Source organism: Borostomias antarcticus (assembly GCF_949987555.1).
Source record: "Borostomias antarcticus genome assembly, chromosome: 10".
Classification (NCBI taxonomy): Eukaryota; Metazoa; Chordata; class Actinopteri; order Stomiiformes; family Stomiidae; genus Borostomias; species Borostomias antarcticus.
In genome coordinates, this window is record NC_140243.1 from 10,544,776 (window position 1) to 10,564,834 (window position 20,059).

Sequence of the window (20,059 nt, forward strand, 5' to 3'; positions counted from 1 at the left end):
GGAGTGCCTGAGGCATGTTCTGGTTTGATATTATCTAATGAAGCCTACAGAGACAGACAGCCTAGCAGACAGACTAGCGTCTACTACACTGTTGAGCATTAATATAAAACCTCCTGTGTTCTCTGTAGACTGAGGATGGGTAGTAACCACCTGTTTTAATATATGACACTGCATCTCTGACACAGTGACCCTCCTCCAGAGTCCATACCACATTCACCCAGCCACTCCATCGTGGATTTTGGATTGGTAGCGGTGCCAGTACAGAAATTAGTAAACCATGGTAGAGGATCTTAAGCAGGAGTGATACTTGCCAAATTTCCCCCTGGGGGATCAATAAAGTATCTATCTATCTATGCTCTGTTATGTCTTAATGCAGTCACTGTTTTCTCAGTCATTTCATCTTTAAAGATTCAGCTGATGATTAATAATTGTTCTGGCATAGTACTTCGGTATTCGAGGGCCTAATGGAGTGACATATTCATACCAACATACTGTATAGAGCCTGTTTGTTTATAATCGTTGATCTTTGGTTCTTTAATATTGTAACTTCATTTTTTTTTATCAAGAATAAAGCAGTCATTGAGTAATTTTTAATTAATTTGTTTTCTTGCTTTTATTGAATTGCTTCTTGAGAATTCTGTACATTTTATTTGAATTACATTTACAATAATAGTTTGTGTTTTGCGCTGTGTATCAGCTGTTGTTTACTGTGTACTATTAAAGTTGCTCTCTGACCATATATCGGTAAGTTGAATTGAACTGTATCGTCCACCCATCACAATCTGCACCGCTAACCTCTTCCTTTCCACAGTTTATACGATTCAAGATGATGGAAGGAGTGTTGTGGAGCTTTTCATCCCCAAGGAAACATGCGTGTCCCTTCCTGGTCGCGAGGTGCACCACAAACAGAGTACTAGGTTACTACATAAAGAACCTCTTCTCTTTGAAATATACTAAATCATACAGGTCATTATTTTCTATGTCAGTTTGCGATTTGACAGAAATGTTTGAAAAGGTGTTCAGTAGATTCCTGAGGCTCTTTCTTCCTTTCTTTTCATGTGTGACTGAGGAGTTTTTTATTTTTTTACATTTGACGATTCGTGCTGGATATTGAACATTGAGTTTTGACGTTGCTTTGAAAAGAACGTTTGCCAAGCACAGCGAGGAACTGGAAAGTGGGTCAGTGTGCAGTCACTCATGGCTATATCCCACTCCTGGAAGTGTGTGTGTGCATGCGTGCGTGCGTGCATGTGCACGTGCGTGTGCGCATGTGTGTCATATGGACACTTGTCTGATCTGTACAAGTACATGCACCATACTATCAAAGCTAACCTCTCCTCCTTTCCTCCACTCCACTTTCCTCTCTCCCTACTCCGGTGACGTTCATTTCTCCTTCCCACGCGGCAGCAGAGGTAAACAAAGGACGCCCTCTGCACAGCAGACAGGTGGTGAATAGGCACACATTAGCCTTCCCTGCTGATAAAGAGAGAGCAGCGTCAGAGAGAGAGAGATTGATAGTGGGCACAGAGCAGGAAACAGAGCAGGGTAGGGAGGGAGAGAGAGACAGGGAGAGAGAGATACAGGGAGAGAGAGACAAGGGAGAGAGAGACAAGGAGAGAGAGACAGGGAGAGAGAGACAAGGAGAGAGACAGAGAGAGAGAGAAAGAGAGACAGGGAGAGAGAGACCGAGAGAGAGAGAGAGAGAGAGAGAGAGAGAGAGAGAGAGAGAGAAAGAGAGACAGGGAGAGAATTATGAAAAGAGCAGTGGGAATGGGGTACACTGACCTTTTCAGAGCATGTTGAGTATCATGACAAACGTCCAGAGAATAATACATTCGAAGACATTTTACATTCAGCATGGTGAATTCATCATCTGCGTTACACTCACGCACATACAGTTTAGTACCGAAATCAACATTCCCAATAAGGGAACTGAGAATGAGCAACAGCATTTAAAATATGCGAGGTCCATCTCAGCTTCACATCCCATCATCCACCCCTCCTGGAGTAGCGGTGGGGGCGGGGCTAGAGCGGCGCGCCTGGCCAGCAGGGGCATCCCTCACGGTGGCGCTGGGGAGTCCAACAAAGGCAAGGTGTTGCTTTTGTCACCAGGGTCCAACTTAATAAAAACGCAGACTTTTCTCGTGTCCTGTCGCCCAAGAACCAGAAAAGTTCTGACGGTTCTACGAAGCGCATTCATTCTGAACCAACATCCGCATTAACGTCTCCATTGAGAATGTGTGGCGATACATGTTTGATATTCACGATCAACGCGCATTTATTGCATACAGACAGAGTGAAGCACCCGGTCCATGAAGCATTCCAATACCGTTTAGAATGAATTCACGTCTATTTGAAATATCATGCTGACTTAGGGGCCCGGCGCGACTGACGCGCCCTGCCTCTCAGTCGTCCGGCACGGGCGTGTTGCAGTTCCCGTGGTAGATGAGGACGGGACCGTCGCAGCGGTAGTAGAGCTGGAACACGTCCCCGTAGCCGTGGTCGCGCCACCAGGTGCACAGCTGGCGGTTCCAGCCGCAGGCCAGGCCGTGAAAGAGCTCCGGGTGCTCCATGCCGATCATGGTGAAGAAGTCCTGGTCCCCCAGGTGGCCCCTGAAGCGGTACTGGTCAGCCAGCTTGGCCACGTTGCCCGGCTCCAGCAGCCGGTTGTACAGGGCGGAGGTCCTCATGGCCGCCAGGTCCAGCAGCATCACCCCGCTGTTGAACCCCGGGAGGCCGTCGGGAGGGGGCTCACCCACCTTGCTCCTGGGGTTCTCCTTCCGGTACTGCCAGAAGGTGTGCCTGAGCGGGAACAGAGATAAAGACCCTTTAATTGCGAGGAGACGTTCCGTTCTGTTAAACCGGACACAGCGAGAGGACTCGAGAGGGTGATTGGAACGCTGAGGTGAAAATGTCTTCCACGCCGGAGCGCCGTTGCGCTGGCACTCTAAGTGATCCGTCTGCACTTACAGCACGGAAAAAAAGACCTTCTCCAACACTCAGTCTCTCAATCTTTTTTTTTTGTTAATGTTTTGTCTGATGCAGCTGCAGAGGCAGACTGTCTTCCTACTCCACACACACACACACACACACACACACACACACACACACACACACACACACACACACACACACACACACACACACACACACACACACACACACACAGAGAGAGAGAGAGACATACAGTACTGTAGACGAGACGTGCAGGAAAGGAAAGGATACTGAAGTGGGATCAGAGAACTTAGTTTCCTCTGTGTTGTTCTGTGGTAGTCAACCGGGGACATTTTTATTTAGCAAAATTGCTGTACTGAACTGAACTGCCATTGATTATTCTTTGCTGACAATTTTCTAAAGAAAGATCGTTATTCCTGGCTGTTCTTTCACAGTGCCAGTGAAATAAAGCAATTACATTGGATGTACTCTGTACTTGATAAGACTATTACGAGGGGGTGATAGGAACTGCTATGCTGACTACATTGTCCTCATCTAAACCAGACGCTGCTCCCATTGCAATTTAATCCAATGTCCCCGAAGCTTTAGTGGACCTACTTTAGTGGTGAAATGTCTCATTCAGATAAGTGTATTATTGGGCTGGTCCCCAGTCAGTCTGCTTTAGGCCAGGGCTGCTGAGCAAACCGCACTGAGGCCCTGAACAGGAAGAGAGGCAGTCTAGTCCAGGAGCGCCAGGGGCCTCTGCTAGCTCAGTGGCGCGATACCCGCTTGACTAGCCACGGTGTCGAGCTCTGCAGCACTGTTACACTGCTCTCTCAGCTACACACTGTTAATGTGTGAAGACTCATGTTAGGTCAGTGTTTTCTAATGAGGCTTTCCATGGTTCAGTCATCATAGTGAAATACAGATGGAATAAGCTTTTGACAAGCTCTGGATACAACTACATCAGGATACAACTCCTACAGTAGCCTCTGGCTGTCTTTGATGCTGACACATAACCCCCGGGTTGACTTTATGATTAACCCCCAGCAATCCCGGATCTTAAAAGCCTAGCCAGCCTCAAGCTCTCTCTGGCTCCCTTCTGTCGCCGAGGAATGTGCGGCCTGCAGCCTGGTAGCTGGCCGGTCTGTTTGCTCAGCTGTGGTGGTCACCCTACAGGCCGGTCCCAACCTCACACTCTGGGTCTCGTCCCCCCCCCCCCCGCAGAGTTGACAGGGGTTTTTGAGGGCGGACGGAGACCTCCAGCCCCCCCCGCACGGCGAAAAACACATACCTGCCCGGCCGGCCTCTCGAAAGCAGCGGCTCCGGCAGGAAATCCACAGATTGGCAGGAAATGCCTGGGTAAATGTTGTGAACGGATCGAGATCCATCTGCTGGAATTTCAAAATCGGGGCAAACGCCACGGTGACGCTCGCACAGTTGGTGAAAAAGGCAACGCGGGTTGCTGAGGAGATCACCATCAGCATACGAGACGGGCCGACTCACTGTGGCAGATCAGTATTGAGATTCTTTGGTGAAACGTGGCCCAGCACCCAGTTCTCCAGACTAGTATGTAAAGACTGACACAGGCACAAGGAGCTATTATTGTACTGTTTGGGTGTGGGAGCTTTGGAAACTGCGCTTAATGGGCGGACATTCAATTCTAGTATGATGTCCTCTCAGTCCTCTTATGTTCCTAGGGCTGTGGCTTTGAGATGAGACAAAGTTGCAAGGCATCTGTGGTATGTTTGCATGGACGTGCGCTCCCAGACACACACCCGGCTCTGTGTCTCTGGCCCAACTGGGCCAAGAACGCCCTCCCTGCCAACGAGAGGAAAGTTTGAAGGGGAAAAGCAAGGTGAAAATCAGCCCATCTGACTAATAATGAGACGCCATGATGAGCTTGTCAACAACGTTTCCCCGCAAAGAGGGGCTTCGCTATAAAATAACTAGGAGTTAGAAACCGGCTTCGCTATAAAATAACTAGGAGCTAGAAACCGGAAGCTGAATGTGGACCGTGAAAAACAACAGTCGTGTTACATGATAATCAATCCCATGATAATCTGATAACTTTCTATCGGCATTAAATGTCAGCCCTCTGGTGTACCAGTGTTTTTCCCTCTGATAAATGCTTTGCAGAGTCACTGACTGAGAAAAATTCATAATTCATTTGATGAAATGTTCCGCCGTGGTTCATTGCACGTCTTGTTCAGCCTATGACAGAGGGCCTGTATATCTGACCCGAGCCTGACCCGAAGGCGCTGTAGGCCTGACCTCTGGACTTTCTGGGGCCCAATGTCCTCTTCGGGACGGAACTACGTGCTCAGCTCATGTGCTGGCTGGGTGGCCGGCTGCAAGATATTCAGTCCTGACATACAGGACAATAAGGAAAAAAAAAAACACGCACATGGTCTCAGAATAGAAAAATCATAGAATATAGGCCAGTCTCCTGGAACTCCTCCGAGATATGAAATATTCATGCGGAGAAGTACTTCTTCAAATACGTGGGGATAGGAAGATGAATCAAGCGGTGCAGTCGTTAGAGCATTATCAGGCCAGTCAGCAGGTTTGCTAGAGAATACACATCACCACTTACAGTATCTGGGCTCTGAGCCCCGGGCATGAGTGGAATTTATGAGCTGTATTATTCTTGAAATGCTAAATCATTACCCTAACCCCCCCCGGTACACAATAGCAGCAGCTTCAGTGGGAGGATTCATTTAATTTCATTTATACAGGTAAAAAAGTATACAGGAACACAAGGAGTTAAAATACTTTGAGGCCTACTCAGCAAAAATGCTGGTTTGCAGAGGGTCACTGTCCTGCAGCACATGGGGTTTAAGATGAGGAAATTAGAAGAGACATATATACTCCCCGGCCACTTCATTAGGTACACCTAGCAAAACTAATGCAGTCTAATACAACAGTCCTGTAATAAATCTATCTTCTTGATTGTTATAATGTTCACTTTATGTAGAAACAGTTTACGAGAGGTGGTGATTCAGCTATATGATCATTTTGGAGGATGGAGCTAGTGATGCTGTTGAATAGAGATGTAACAGTATGAAAATGGCATATCACAATTATAGTGAGCAAAATGATCACGGTTATCAGTATTATCGCGGTATTATAAAATGTGCTGAACATTTTCAAAAACTACTGATATACATACTGAAATAATTTCTTATTGAAAATTTATATTGAAAACCACAAATAAAATTAGCAGCACTACAGTATGTACTTTTTGTTTGCATAAAGACTAAAATAATGCGTCTTGGAGACTTGCTAAATTTGGTTGATGTTTGACAGTATTTACAAGTGAGTTTTTCAAGGCGCAGAAATCAAACATGGTTTTAGTGATTATTTTATCACGATAAATGGAAATTTACCGCGGTTTATCATTATACCGGTTAGCGTTACATCCCTACTGTTGAATAGTATTGCATTGTACTAGCATGTGTTCCTATTATTTTGGCCACCCCTATTGATTGAAATAGGGTGGCCAAAATAATAGAAATACGTGCTAGTACAATGCAATACAATTAAACAGCATCACAAACTAATTTAAAACTATTTTTATTACAGTACTGTTGTATTCGACTGCATTCGTTTTGCTGGGTGTACAGTACCTGATGAAGTGGCAGGGGAGTGTATTAAGAAGGAGGACATGGGGAAATTAAAAGGTGATGAGGAAAGCTGGTTGAGTTAAAAGGTGGAGGAAAGCTGGTTGAGTTAAAAGGTGATGAGGAAAGCTGGTTGAGTTAAAAGGTGATGAGGAAAGCTGGTTGAGTTAAAAGGTGATGAGGAAAGCTGGTTGAGTTAAAAGGTGGTGAGGAAAGCTGGTTGAGTTAAAAGGTGGTGAGGAAAGCTGGTTGAGTTAAAAGGTGATGAGGAAAGCTGGTTGAGTTAAAAGGTGATGAGGAAAGCTGGTTGAGTCCTCTGGCAGCCTCGCTACCGCCGGGTCACCACACTTCAGCCACTTTCCCACCGCATGGAACGGGTCAACTTGACTCCACTTTTTCACTTGGTTTGCTACTGCAGATACAGTGGCAGGTGAGTTCAGGCACCGCGCCCCCTGGGCCAAAGTCAATGGGAGCTCCAGAATTTACCAAAAGGAAAATTTGTTTTTGTTAATCTGAACATATGCTTAATGAGTGACTGGTATACAATGACATGTTCAGCGATGTTATCATAACATTTTCTGTAGCAGGGAGTCGTTACATTTCTCTATTTCCTGTAGTGTTAGCACAGTCTTTAAACCAGTACTGTAGGACAGCGACCTGGGCAGCACCTGTGTTTAATTGTGTTAAAAACCATTCCATTTTGTGGCTATATACAGTACCTGCAGCTTTCCCTCAATGTTACGTTACTGTACCTCCAGTAGGCTATACAGTAGCATGCTGTTGGCGCTACTCTCCGAAGCGTTACAATTCTACGGGTGTTTTGGAAGCAAGACGGGCACAAAATATTTCAGCACTCCCCTCATTCAACTCAGAAGTTCCTGGTGAGTTTTTCGTTGAAGTTGAAGCCAAACTATACCTCAAACTAGAGGGGCTTGCACTCAAGAGTGCAGACCTCCGCCCCTGTCCCCCCCCCCCTTAACTGCCCTTCCCCCCTCTACCTTTCCTCTACCTTTCCTCCCACCTCCCACCACAACCTCTCATGTGCTGTGCTGTCCTACTGGCTTTTTGAATTGGTTACTGTAGCACCACCTGTAGTTTCCTCTTTCTGCTTGACATCTTTCCTCTCCAATTTCCAAAGCGTTGCTAGTTTTGTGCAGACTTCCCATTCACATTCATTAACAGCCAAGCAGAGCAGTAGTGGAGGGAGGAGTGGGCTGGTTCAGAGTCTGCAGACAGTAGTTTACAAGATGTACATTAGAGATGGGAGTTATACAGCCAATGACATGTTAAATCTATAGTCTATAGGCGAGATATAGTTTTCTATAAAGTCAATCATTTTAATGTGCAGACTATATTTTCATCCACCTGAAAATGTCTAGTTTACTTTTAGTGCTTGAAGTTTAGCTTATCGTTTAAATGCAAGTTGAGAAACTAGTCTATATAACAGGTGTCACTGTGTTGCTTGGCAGTATTGTCTTTACGCTCACTTGCCCATGCTGGGTTCGATCTTGGCTGTACAGAAATCTTCACACTTCACACTAACAGATAGTATACATAAAGCATTAAACATGGTAATTTAGCGGATACCCATAGCGGTTATGGTGCATTCCATTTGTCTCGGGAGGTGTGAGTGGGAACTGGAAATGATCACTCCTGAGGTGAGCATTTCAGTTGCAACAGCTGATCTCGTTATCAACAGCTAACTAGTAGCTCCAGCCTTTGTTAGCAAACAAGTTGATAACAACGCACTAAGTGGTATTGTGCACACAAAACACCATAATCAGCAATAGCTTTAGCACAGGGGTAGCCAACCAGTCAGAGACTAAGAGCCACAAAAATTACTGTGGTAGCACCCAGAGCCACACCATATATACCAGCGTTTCTCAACCTTTTTTTCAGTCACCGCACCCTTCATAAGTACTTATAATCCCAAGGCACCCCAGTCTAAAATAAGAAGAAAAACATTATTGTCCATTAAATATACATTTAAAGTTAATTTATTTAAAATTAATACATACAAGATATTTTCTGACATAATATATTTTGGACTGGGCTGGGTTAGGCTGGACTGGGCTGGGTTAGGCTGGGCTGGACTGGGTTAGGCTGGACTGGGCTGGGTTAGGCTGAACTGGGCTGGGTTAGGCTGAACTGGGCTGGGTTAGGCTGGGTTAGGCTGGGCTGGACTGGGCTGGGTTAGGCTGGGCTGGACTGGGTTAGGCTGGGCTGGACTGGGCTGGGTTAGGCTGGGCTGGACTGGGTTAGGCTGGACTGGACTGGGCTGGGTTGGGCTGGACTGGGCTCGAGATGAGGCTTTGAAATGTCCCAATGATGTCTGGCATATCAGACAGAATGGCTTACCATTACGTTCTATGAAGAAAAAAATACTCTCCCCACTCGGGTAAAAAATGTCCTGTGTTCGTCTTCATATTTTCTTTTAGCTGCGCATTTCTTTCCAGCCATTCTTTGGTTGTGTACAGTAGCCTAGGCTACGTTAGCTTTTGTCGTTAAAGAGAATGACCCACGCAAAGCAAATTATTTTGTTTACAATAGGTGCGTTTACATGACAAATATTTTTCAATCTGGTTGATTTCAAGCTGATTTCAGCTTGAGCATATACATGGGATACAAAGTAAACTGGTTGAATGTTTACATGTGACAACGAAACAAATGTTTCGAACGCGCACGCAGCCGTGAGTGATTGCGTTACGATGGTTACAAACAGCTGACTACGGAACTGTCGAGCGTGCCTTGATTAGTCAAGTCTTGAACATGCACAAAATGAACGCAGAACGCAGCATCAATCCGTTTCAAGGTAGTATACATGACGGACCAAACGGTTTCGAAAAGGTTTAAACTACCTTCTTGAAAGCGATTGGGATTTCAATCGGGTTGGGGCATTTCAGTCGGATTGAGGTGTTTATATGACATATTTTCAATCGGTTTGGTCTTCCAAACCTATTTGAAACCGATTCAAACTGTCCATGTAAACGCACCTAATAATTTTGTTACCAAGGTGATTTGCTACCTATATGATTGGTTTGAAGTGGTTCTCACGCGACTTCCTCACTAGCGAAACGAATCATGATTTTATGACAAATCTGCAATAAACTAAAATGGGCGGGAAGAAATGCACAGCGAAACTAGAGAGAGAGAAACGTTCTTATGGAATGAATGAATTTATTTTTTAATGAAAGGATGGAAGAGCCGCAAGCCAACTTTTTTGGGGAATGGATGGAGGAGCCGCACATTGACGGGCAAAGAGCCGCATGCGGCTCGCGACCGGCGGGTTGGCCACCCCTGCTTTAGCAGCTTGTTTGTCGCTCTCTACACTGCAGCCAGGACTGGGTTGCACCAGTTTGTACAGTGGACCTGAAGTGTCACAACACAACACATCAAAAAAGTGACAACGCATCCAAATAAAGTGGCAACGCATCAAAAAAAGTGACAACGCATCAAAAAAAAGTGACAACGCATAAAAAAAAAGTGACAACGCATTAAAAAAAAAGTGACAACGCATCAAAAAGGTGACAACGCAACACAAATCGGCCACAACACAACACAAACCGGCCACAACACAAACCGGTCACAACACAACACAAACAGGCCACAGCACAACACAAACCAGCCACAACACAAACCGGCCACAACACAACACAAACCGGCCACAACACAACACAAACTGGCCATTTGTGGGAACGATTATACAGTCGTTCAACAGGTTCCAAAGAGTTTTTAAATGTTTAAAAGCATAACTGTATTTAGGTACACATGGGCAAGAGTCTTTTGGAAGATAAATTAATTTTGTTTAAAGGGGTAGTTCAGTCTTTTGGACAGTCTTATTTACAACCTACCCAGGGGTGCCGCTAGAAATTTTGGGCCCTATGAAATTATATATAATTTTGGACCTCCCAAACCTAGACCATATCATAATAAAAAATATTAATAATGGTTTAAGGGGGCCCCTGTTAGTGCAAGGCCCCTGTAATCATAACTTTCCCCTCCTTTGCATCTAATATTTTCTAGTACATCTAGTATTTATATTCATTTACTATTTCAAAGAGCTGGTTGTTTATTTCTATAGGTTGATAAATTGCTATCCTTTCTGGGGCGATCTGAAATACACATTTGTTTTTTTTATGGTGACGAGGAGGAGCACAACGCCTTCTATTCTAAGTGCTTCCTCTCTCTCTGCAGCTCAGCCAAGTCTTGTGGGACTGACAGCTTTCATCCATCATGGCACATTTTTATTGGCGCTCTATAAATAGCTATATAAGCTCAAGCATCCCCTGCAGTACTTGCTACAGCGTGACCCTCAGACTCGGAGATGGCCGACTTAAAGGAGAATGCTCATTTTCGACAACCTTATTTACGGCATATTATAAGACGTTTGACTCACCGAGATAACTTTGGTGTAATTCGGAGGCCTGTAGAAGAAATGTAAAATCCAGCGTGAGCCAAGTATATCCATGTAATGGTGGCAAATGGGGCACAGAGAATGCAGCTTCTAAAAAAATTATTTTCAGTCGCGAAACGGTTGTTTTCATCAATCTATTTATGAATCGCTAGTTGTGCTTCCATAGAGCGAGGGCTTGTGGTTTTCACATGCCTCTGTAATATGATCTTTAGAAACATCTTTAGAAACGAAATAAAGCTTCCCACTTGCTCCAGCACACATGCGCACAGCGCGCAGACTGGCTATTCTCTGTCTGTAGGCTACAATCGCGCTACGATCGGCTTGTTGGTGCCTCGAATATTGTGTGCAATATGGCTGAATAGTTATCAGATTTTGAGGATATAGAAGATGACTTAGAATATGATGGAAGCCGATCGTAGCGTAGAGAATGTGAGCCGTGAGTGAAGCCTACATTGAACTGAATTTCATGTTGGTAGAAGATATTACATTGTATTATATTATATTATATTACATTTATATTGTGTACTTAAATGGGCATGTACGCAAACACACAAACTTATAAGTAGCTCTAATCAGTGTTGGGCTCGTTACTCAAAAAATGTAATATATTACTTATTACTCATTACCCTTTTTAAAAGTAATATCGTTACTTTACTTATTACTCCCAGCCAAAAGTAACTAGTTACTTATGTAATATATTACTTTCCATATTGACTACCTTTTGCAGCGTGCTCATCACGGTCCGGTTCTCTTTCCACCAACTTCATGTTGCTGTGTTGGCGTAGCAAATGTTTCAGGAGATTTGAGGTGGTGTTTCTGGCACAAGAAAGAGTCTTAGTAGAACTTACACACAGTTTACACTTGACAACATTCTTGTTGTCTTTCAGTTCCAGGAAATCGAAATAGTGCGTGTTTCCAGCCATGGAATGTTAACGTCGTCATGTTCAAATAGCTCCGCTCGCTCGCTGCTTGCCTGGTTATAATGTGACGGGACGTGATATGAGCGGAACGTTCTTCAATCTGAAATCAAAACTTTATTTCACCCTTTGTAAAACGAAAATAAATAAACAGAGCAGGCCTATGACAAAAGTAATGCAGTAGCGAGCTTTCTGGGGGCAAGTAACTGTAATATTATTACTGAAATGTGATTAGTAACTCGCTACACCCCTCGTTACTGGAAAAAGTAATATTATTACTGTAGCGCGTTACTAGTAACGCGTTACTGCCCAACACTGGCTCTAATACACTGGGCAAACGGTTAGGAATATAAAATGATTCTTTTAAAACAGCTCTTACTGTATTAAATTACACGTGTGGAATAACGAGATCAAGCCTGAGATTTACAGTGATACAGAAGAATAACACAAATTCTTTCATTAATATCACAGAGAAGAGGCCATATAGAAAAATCTCCCTTCTGAGAATTTGGCCAACAAAGATCTTGAATCCAGGTGGGCCGATTTCAAACGACATCAAAATTGCGTGAAACAATATTTTCCATGAGAGAGCAGCACAGCGGGAACTCTTTAAGGGAAGGCTCTGTGCGGCTAGCGTGCCAGGACATGTGTTTACAATGAAGACTACAGATGTGCCGCAGCATCTCACCGTTCACTTCGCCTTCCTCGCGTCAGTGTTTTCCTCCTGAATTCCAAAAGCAACACAGAAACCTGTGTCCTGTTTTGCCAACAATACACAAACACAACCTGTGTGATTACATGCGTGAGAGGCCATCTTTCCATTACACACTTTTCAAGGAAACATTTCTGCTTCTTTTCTTAATCACCAAGTAAAATGTTTTCCAATATGACCATCTATCTCATCATTACTCTACAAGGTCAGTCAGCAACACCCACGCCATCTTCTTTTGGATCTGCCTCTGACAGATCTCTGTTAAGCACACTGTCCTGGAACAGTTTACTCACTTACCTAAAAACACACACAACTACAGTATAAACGCTTTTCAAAAAGACATGCCACTCGTGTCTTCTGAACCAGCTATGTAGTCCCCTGTCCTGCCTCCCTCCCCCTGTATATGGTACTGTACAGTGATCTTCATTTTCCTCTCATGCTGCTCTGGACTGACTTCTGTTGTTTGTAGTGCTGTTATCACAGACTGTAGGAGAGCCTGGGCCCAGAGACTAATGTTATCCTTATACTGCATCCCTGTATCATCTTTATCTACCATGTCACACTGCTCTTTCCTCTAGGCTCTAATTAGGTCTGGGTAAAAGGCATGAGAGATAGTAGATAACGATTTTTCTATGCACCCAATCTGCCCTTTGAGCAATATGACATTTCCTGTAAATCAGGGCACAATGCAGCCCTGTCTCCCGTACCGCGCTCTGCCTGTCCGGTCTCACTCCGGCAGGACCTCTCAGCCCGTCTCTCCTCCTCCATCCCCAGCCTGCCAGCTCTCAGAGCTTCCATCTGCCCCTCCTGTCCTCCTCCATCCCCTCCACCTCCTGTCCTCCTCCATCCCCTCCAACTCCTGTCCTCCTCCATCCCCTCCAACTCCTGTCCTCCTCCATCCCCTCCAACTCCTGTCCTCCTCCATCCCCTCCAACTCCTGTCCTCCTCCTCCCCTCCAACTCCTGTCCTCCTCCATCTCCTCCAACTCCTGTCCTCCTCCATCCCCTCCAACTCCTGTCCTCCTCCATCCCCTCCAACTCCTGTCCTCCTCCATCCCCTCCAACTCCTGTCCTCCTCCATCCCCTCCAACTCCTGTCCTCCTCCATCCCCTCCAACTCCTGTCCTCCTCCATCCCCTCCAACTCCTGTCCTCCTCCATCCCCTCCACCTCCTGTCCTCCTCCATCCCCTCCACCTCCTGTCCTCCTCCATCCCCTCCACCTCCTGTCCTCCTCCATCCCCTCCACCTCCTGTCCCCCTCCATCCCCTCTAACTCCTGTCCTCCTCCATCCCCTCCACCTCCTGTCCTCCTCCATCCCCTCCACCTCCTGTCCTCCTCCATCCCCTCCAACTCCTGTCCTCCTCCTCCCCTCCAACTCCTGTCCTCCTCCTCCCCTCCAACTCCTGTCCTCCTCCATCCCCTCCACCTCCTGTCCCCCTCCATCCCCTCCAACTCCTGTCCTCCTCCTCCCCTCCAACTCCTGTCCTCCTCCTCCCCTCCAACTCCTGTCCTCCTCCATCCCCTCCACCTCCTGTCCTCCTCCATCCCCTCCACACGCTGCCAAGCTCTGAAGTGGTCCGGTCTGCGTGAAGGGCCGGTCTGGACCACTTTTGTTAAGAGCAGAGAGGCGCCTGAACTCAGAAAGTGGCTTACACAACATGACGGAGGGAAAGAAAGAACTGATCAGAGAGAGAGAGAGAGAGAGAGAGTGGGAGAGAAAGGAAAGACAAAGTACTTGTTCACTAGAGCCTGTTTCGCAGATCTACCAGATATACTTATCAAATATAGTGTTTCAAGGCCGGGGGGGGGGGGTAACAGGGATATTAAAGTGTTGGCAGGTAAAACCTTACACAAGCAATTTACAACTCTCTCCAGCTCTTCTGAAACACCAATTCTAAGCTGTGCCGTTTCCCTTCACACACTCACGAAATCACGAAACTAAGACCCATTTCAAAAGCATAACTTTGTTAGGTTGGCCTTCTTGTTGGTTCTTCTCGTTCCTCTTCAGCGTACTGCCACTTGCTACATAGAGTATGACACACTCAAATAATCACAGCTTTCTCCCTACAGAGTGAGGTGGTTCTGACCGCGCGGTGACAATAACAGTGTTTAGAGGCTCCTGAGCGGGGGAGTAATTACAGCTGTTACAGGGTGACTCAGGTGGATAGGGGGGCCGCTTGTCCACACATCAATGTGCCAGGTATATATTAGACACACTTCGGGAGACTACTAAAACAACACATCATTGCGGCGTGTACAGCATGGTAAAACCTTCAATGAATATGCGATACATTTTAAAGATCTCATCTGAGTTGCAGAGGGGCTGAAGGGTCAGATGGTCATTTATATCTTGGATGATCAGTCCAAATAAGTGTTCGTGTTGAGGACTTAAGCTACACCTGTGACAACCTTTAGGTCGGTAAACTGCTGCAGCGAAGTACTTTTAGCATGTGTCCTGTGCAACCAGGAAGACCAAAACACTGGGCCACTGCTGCACCACCATCAAGGGGGCATATTGTACACTTCCGCTTCCGGCTTTCGGGAGGGCAGACCACGCCTCTGTGCTACTACTTCCAGCCTACAAGCAGAGCCTGAAGATGGCTCTGCCCACCCGCTGATCTAAGCAAATCTGGTCTGAGGAGAACCAGGGTAGACTGCAAGTAAGCATGGACAATACTGACTGGGATTACTACAAAACATCCACGCCAGACCTGAACGGATGGGCAGAATCTGCCATCAACCACGTGAGGGACTGCATTAACAGCTGCATCCCCACCAGGACATCCACAGTGTTCCCCAACCAGAAACCCTGGATGAACAGATCAGAACAAAAATTAAGGTGAGGAGGACTGCTCACCAGTCAGGCGACACAGAGCTCTACAAGTGCAGCAGATCCTCCCTGGAGAAGGCCATCAAATGGGCCAAAAAGAACCACAGGGACAGACTGAATGACTGCCTGAATGACTACCAGCCAGTGGCTCTCACTCCAGTGGTCATGATGTGCATGTAGAATAGAAACTAGTGATGAAACACATAGACGCCATCACAACCCATTATCTCCCCCAACCACCCTTCTGCCTGGACAGTTACACCCCCCGTGACAGTTCAGGGTTTTTCCTGCATAGAGGATTTTTTGGCGTCCCCCAAAGAGATTTTAGCCAGAGCAAAATCACCAGTGCCAAAATGGAAACATTGAGAATAAAAATTGCAATTCAAATCCTCTCCAAATGTGTTGGATAGCTTGTTTCAAGTGCAGCCCATCCCTATTTCTTGCATTGTCCATGGTTTGGACCACTAGTAATCGAGAATTAATAGACAGGTTATCAGTATCTTGAACATTTTGTCTTCATATCCATTTTGTGTCATGTTGGAGATTTCCCGTGATTGTGAAAAGTGAGCTCAGTCAGAACGACAGCTAAGAATATAGGCCCATACAGACGTGGCCAGAAAGAAAAACCCACAATGGTCACTGAAATAACATGAAACTGACAAAAGTACATGTAATAATAAATACAAATGTACTGGAAATGAACTAATGAAAATCAGCCATTGCTTTTGAATTGTGGTTCAACAGAATCGTTTAAAAAAAAAACTGGCCTGGACAAAAATGAAGGTACCCTTAACTTAATATTTAGTTGCACAACCTTTTGAGGTAACCACTGCAATCGAGCGATTTCACTAACTCTCAATGAGACTTCTGCACCCGTCAACAGGTATTTTGGCCCATTCCTCGTGAGCAAACTGCTCCAGCTGAAGGGTTGAAGGGTAACTTTACACCAGTCTTGGGTTAATGTCTCTCTGCCTGGCATGCGGCAGCCCAGTGCCTCTATCTCTCTGGCTGCAGATTCAGGCGTTACATAAGGCGGGGCTGCTGGGTTCGAACACATTACGGATGCGTCTGTGAGAGAGGCAGGAAAAGACTGGGCATCTTTTCCAATAATGAGCTTTTCATTGGCGGGGGCCGTGTGCTTGAAGGCAGCTGGGAAGGAAGTGCTCCCCCGCAACGGCGCTGGCTCGATTAGAAGCACAACGAGACCAGCGGCTTAGAGACCTCTTCACTCCGCTCCAAAACCACTAGGGTAACAAATGTAACGCAGGCGAGCGACGCACAAATGGACACAATCATACAGCACTAGTCTCGTATGTGACACCTACCCTCATCCATCCACCCACAAACGAAGAATCAAACTTAACAAGACTTGCACACACGTCCCCACACACTTTGAACAAAATTAATTTTAACATAAACCATAAAGTACACAAGGCAGGAAGGTGTATGATGATGGTGAGAGTGAAAGCAGACTATGAAACCAATAAATCAAATGTCCTAGTCAGTTTACAATGGTGGTTTACGCAATCCTATTGGGGTTAGCTGTTCGGAATAAGTCACATATGACAAAATACTTGATACTCAAACTGAGAGGTTTGCTGCTCTTGGGATCGATTTTGATTTTGTCTGGAGGCGGTTGTCCTTTTCTGTCTAACAAACTGTCTAAATCTCCTCTCTTCCTGGAAGTGTAGCTGGCTCCAGCTCAGCCTGTTGAATAATGGTGGTGCTATGATTTGGACAAACAGGCTGGCAGGACAAGTTATGACTTAGCCAATCACAACAAGAGTACCTCATTGCAACAGTACGTCTCTCTCTCTCTCGCTCTCTCTCTCTCTCTCGCTCTCTCTCTCTGGAACATGGTCGTGACGTGGGGCCTGCGGGTAAGATCTGGTAAATTACCGGCTGTTTGAGCTTGCGTTTGGTAAATGACGTGAACTCTCGCCCCGGAATGCTAGTGAGTGTGTGTGTGTGTGTGTGTGTGTGTGTGTACTACAGAATGGGAGCACGTTAGCAGGGGTTTCCCCCGGTACACGGTCCGGGCGGAGAAGGCCCACTCTGGCAGGACCGCGGAGGGAAGAGAGATAGGGATCTGTTTGGAGAAACCCGAGCCCTTCATCGCTCTGCCAGGAAAGCTGCTCCGGCTGTGTCCGCGATCGCTCACCCCGAAACATAATCCACTCCTACTCCCGGAGACACACGCATGCACGCACAGGAGGGCGCAAATCCACATATCGTATTGTTATCGTCAACCCAATATTGTGTCGTATCGTGAGATCAGTGTATCGTTACACCCCTAACACACACAAACACACACATACGTGCACAAACATTACACACACACACACACACACGTGCACATTTGCATTCATCTCCCTCTCGAGTACGCCGTTTAACATCAGGGCCGAACATCAATCCTAGCCACGTATTGAACCTCTCAAGGCGCTTTCCCAATCACGTGGAAGACTGATGGTACGCGAGTCGAGCTCAATTGGATTCTTTCTCTTTTCTGCCTGACACAGGGGAGGTATTGTTCGAGTCTTCCCCGAGCTTTGCTCTGAAGACTGCTCTTCTGAGAGAGTCACAAGGACAGTGGTAGGACCGAGGATGTCCTAGGACACGCCCCCTGGGAGCGCTGAGGGGTGGATATGAGCAGCACACCACTGGGAGCTCTACCAATTAACCGAGCAGCGTAGACACAGATACAACCTCGTTAATATGCTGACGTTAACATGGCGCAGAGCACATACAATGCATATCGTGTACATGTGTGGTTATGTACAGTATTTGAGTGTGTGTGTAATGTTGGAGGGTAATGTTTTCAGATGGGGGTCAGGCACAGGTGTTCTTGGTCAAGTCATCTATTTTCCTTCCTGTCAACACACACACACACACACACACACACACACACACACACACACACACACACACACACACACACACACACACACACACACACACACACACACACACACACACACACACACACACACACACACACACACACACACACACACACACACACACACACACACACACACACACACACACACACACACACACACACACACACACACACACACACGTATGGTCTGGATGAGACCTCCTAGACATGTTTGTTTATACCAGTAAGCAGCTGCGCCACAAAGCCTTCCTGTGCTGTGAGCGAGCATGACCCAGTCTGCCTCTCTTTCACTCAATCACACACACACACACACACACACACACACACACACAGTGTGTGACGTCCTGTTTTGATGGCACAGCCTGGATGGAAAAACAGTGGTCTAAATGGAGCGGCCATGTTTGTGTTCGTACCTCGATAGGGACGTTACTATCAACCCAGGAACAAAGGCCTGGAATGACAAAGCCCCTGGCTCACACATACACACACACATCCAACAAACACATACACACACACACATACACACACACATCAAACAAACACACACACACACACATCAAACAAACACACACACACACACAGCTGTGCCTGCAGAAAATGTAGCTACAGATTACGGAACAGGACACAGTCATATGGGCTGCGTTCCAAAAACAAGTCTTATCCTCTTTGGATTTGCGACAACTGAAGGGTGACGGCCGCCATTGATGAGGTGAAACCCTATCCACTCGAGTTTCAGAGAGAGGGCAACGGACACACATTCTCATTTAAGGTGGGTTCCGTTGAAAATCAGAGCCTGGGGTTTAATCAGCCTGTGTTTCTGTGTGCTACACATCATCCGTTTTCTCAGTAAGGAACTCAAAAATAATCCTCCAGAAGGCTCCTGAGAGAGAAAATCATCCCGTTATCGCACTATGGACAATCTCCAGATAGATCTCCCGAGACCATGTTCCTCCCAACACGTTAGCCTAACGGTAGACCTGACATGCTATGGTGCACTGCACACTGAGACTGGACGTGCGCTGGTATGTGTTTACGGTTCTCTGCGGATGTCGTGGTATGCACGTTTCTAGCGGGTGACACATCTGTTTTTGGGAATCGGGGTGGGGGGGCTGGATGTAAAACAATAGTCTGAGAATTCTGTGCATTCTCCTCTCTGCTGCCTGTCTTGGAGAAGAGGGGGGAGAAGGAGGAGCGGGAGGAGGAGGAGGGGGAGGAGGAGGAGGAGGAGGAGAGGAGCGGGAGAAAACAAAGAGGCTTCAGGCCTTAGTTGTTGTCTGCAGTGTCCTCTAGTGGTTCTGATACTTTGCAGGCGGTGGTCTTGGCTGGCAGTGATCTTAGTGACCGGGGCATTCTGGCACGAGAAGGCTTGCGATGTGGACGCGTTCGTCACTCAAAACATCTGCTCGCCCTATTCTTCTGAGCCCCGAACCTGGACCCAAGATGCCTGTTCTCTATCGATTCGTGACATGAATGGACAGATTATTCACTCCAATCAGGTCTTACGAGACACACCAGTGAGTCTTAATTAGTGAGAGGGAAATATAATCTTAATCTAACATTCAGCAGCAGATTTAATTTCCATTTCCTCTATCCTAGGTGACAATTCCCAATGGATCTCTTTGACTGATATCAAACCACAAAAGCAATGAATCAATTTTTATTTTTTTTATTTTTTATACTTGCAGTCTGCCAACTGCCTGATTGAAAAGTTACTGTTTGACTATTCAA

At 46.2% G+C, this 20,059-nt stretch overlaps 1 protein-coding gene across 1 annotated transcript in view; it reads right to left on the reverse strand.

The window, feature by feature from the left end:
• Positions 1–2,070: 2,070 nt before the first annotated feature.
• Positions 2,071–20,059, reverse strand: part of xxylt1 (xyloside xylosyltransferase 1) — a gene marked incomplete at its 5' end in the record, with an annotated part of 39,863 nt that continues 21,874 nt past the window's right edge. The window contains one exon of the mRNA XM_084444000.1: positions 2,071–2,802. Within this exon, the coding sequence (XP_084300126.1) occupies positions 2,406–2,802 (397 nt within the window). The 3' untranslated portion in view covers positions 2,071–2,405. The remainder of the gene's footprint in view (positions 2,803–20,059) is intronic.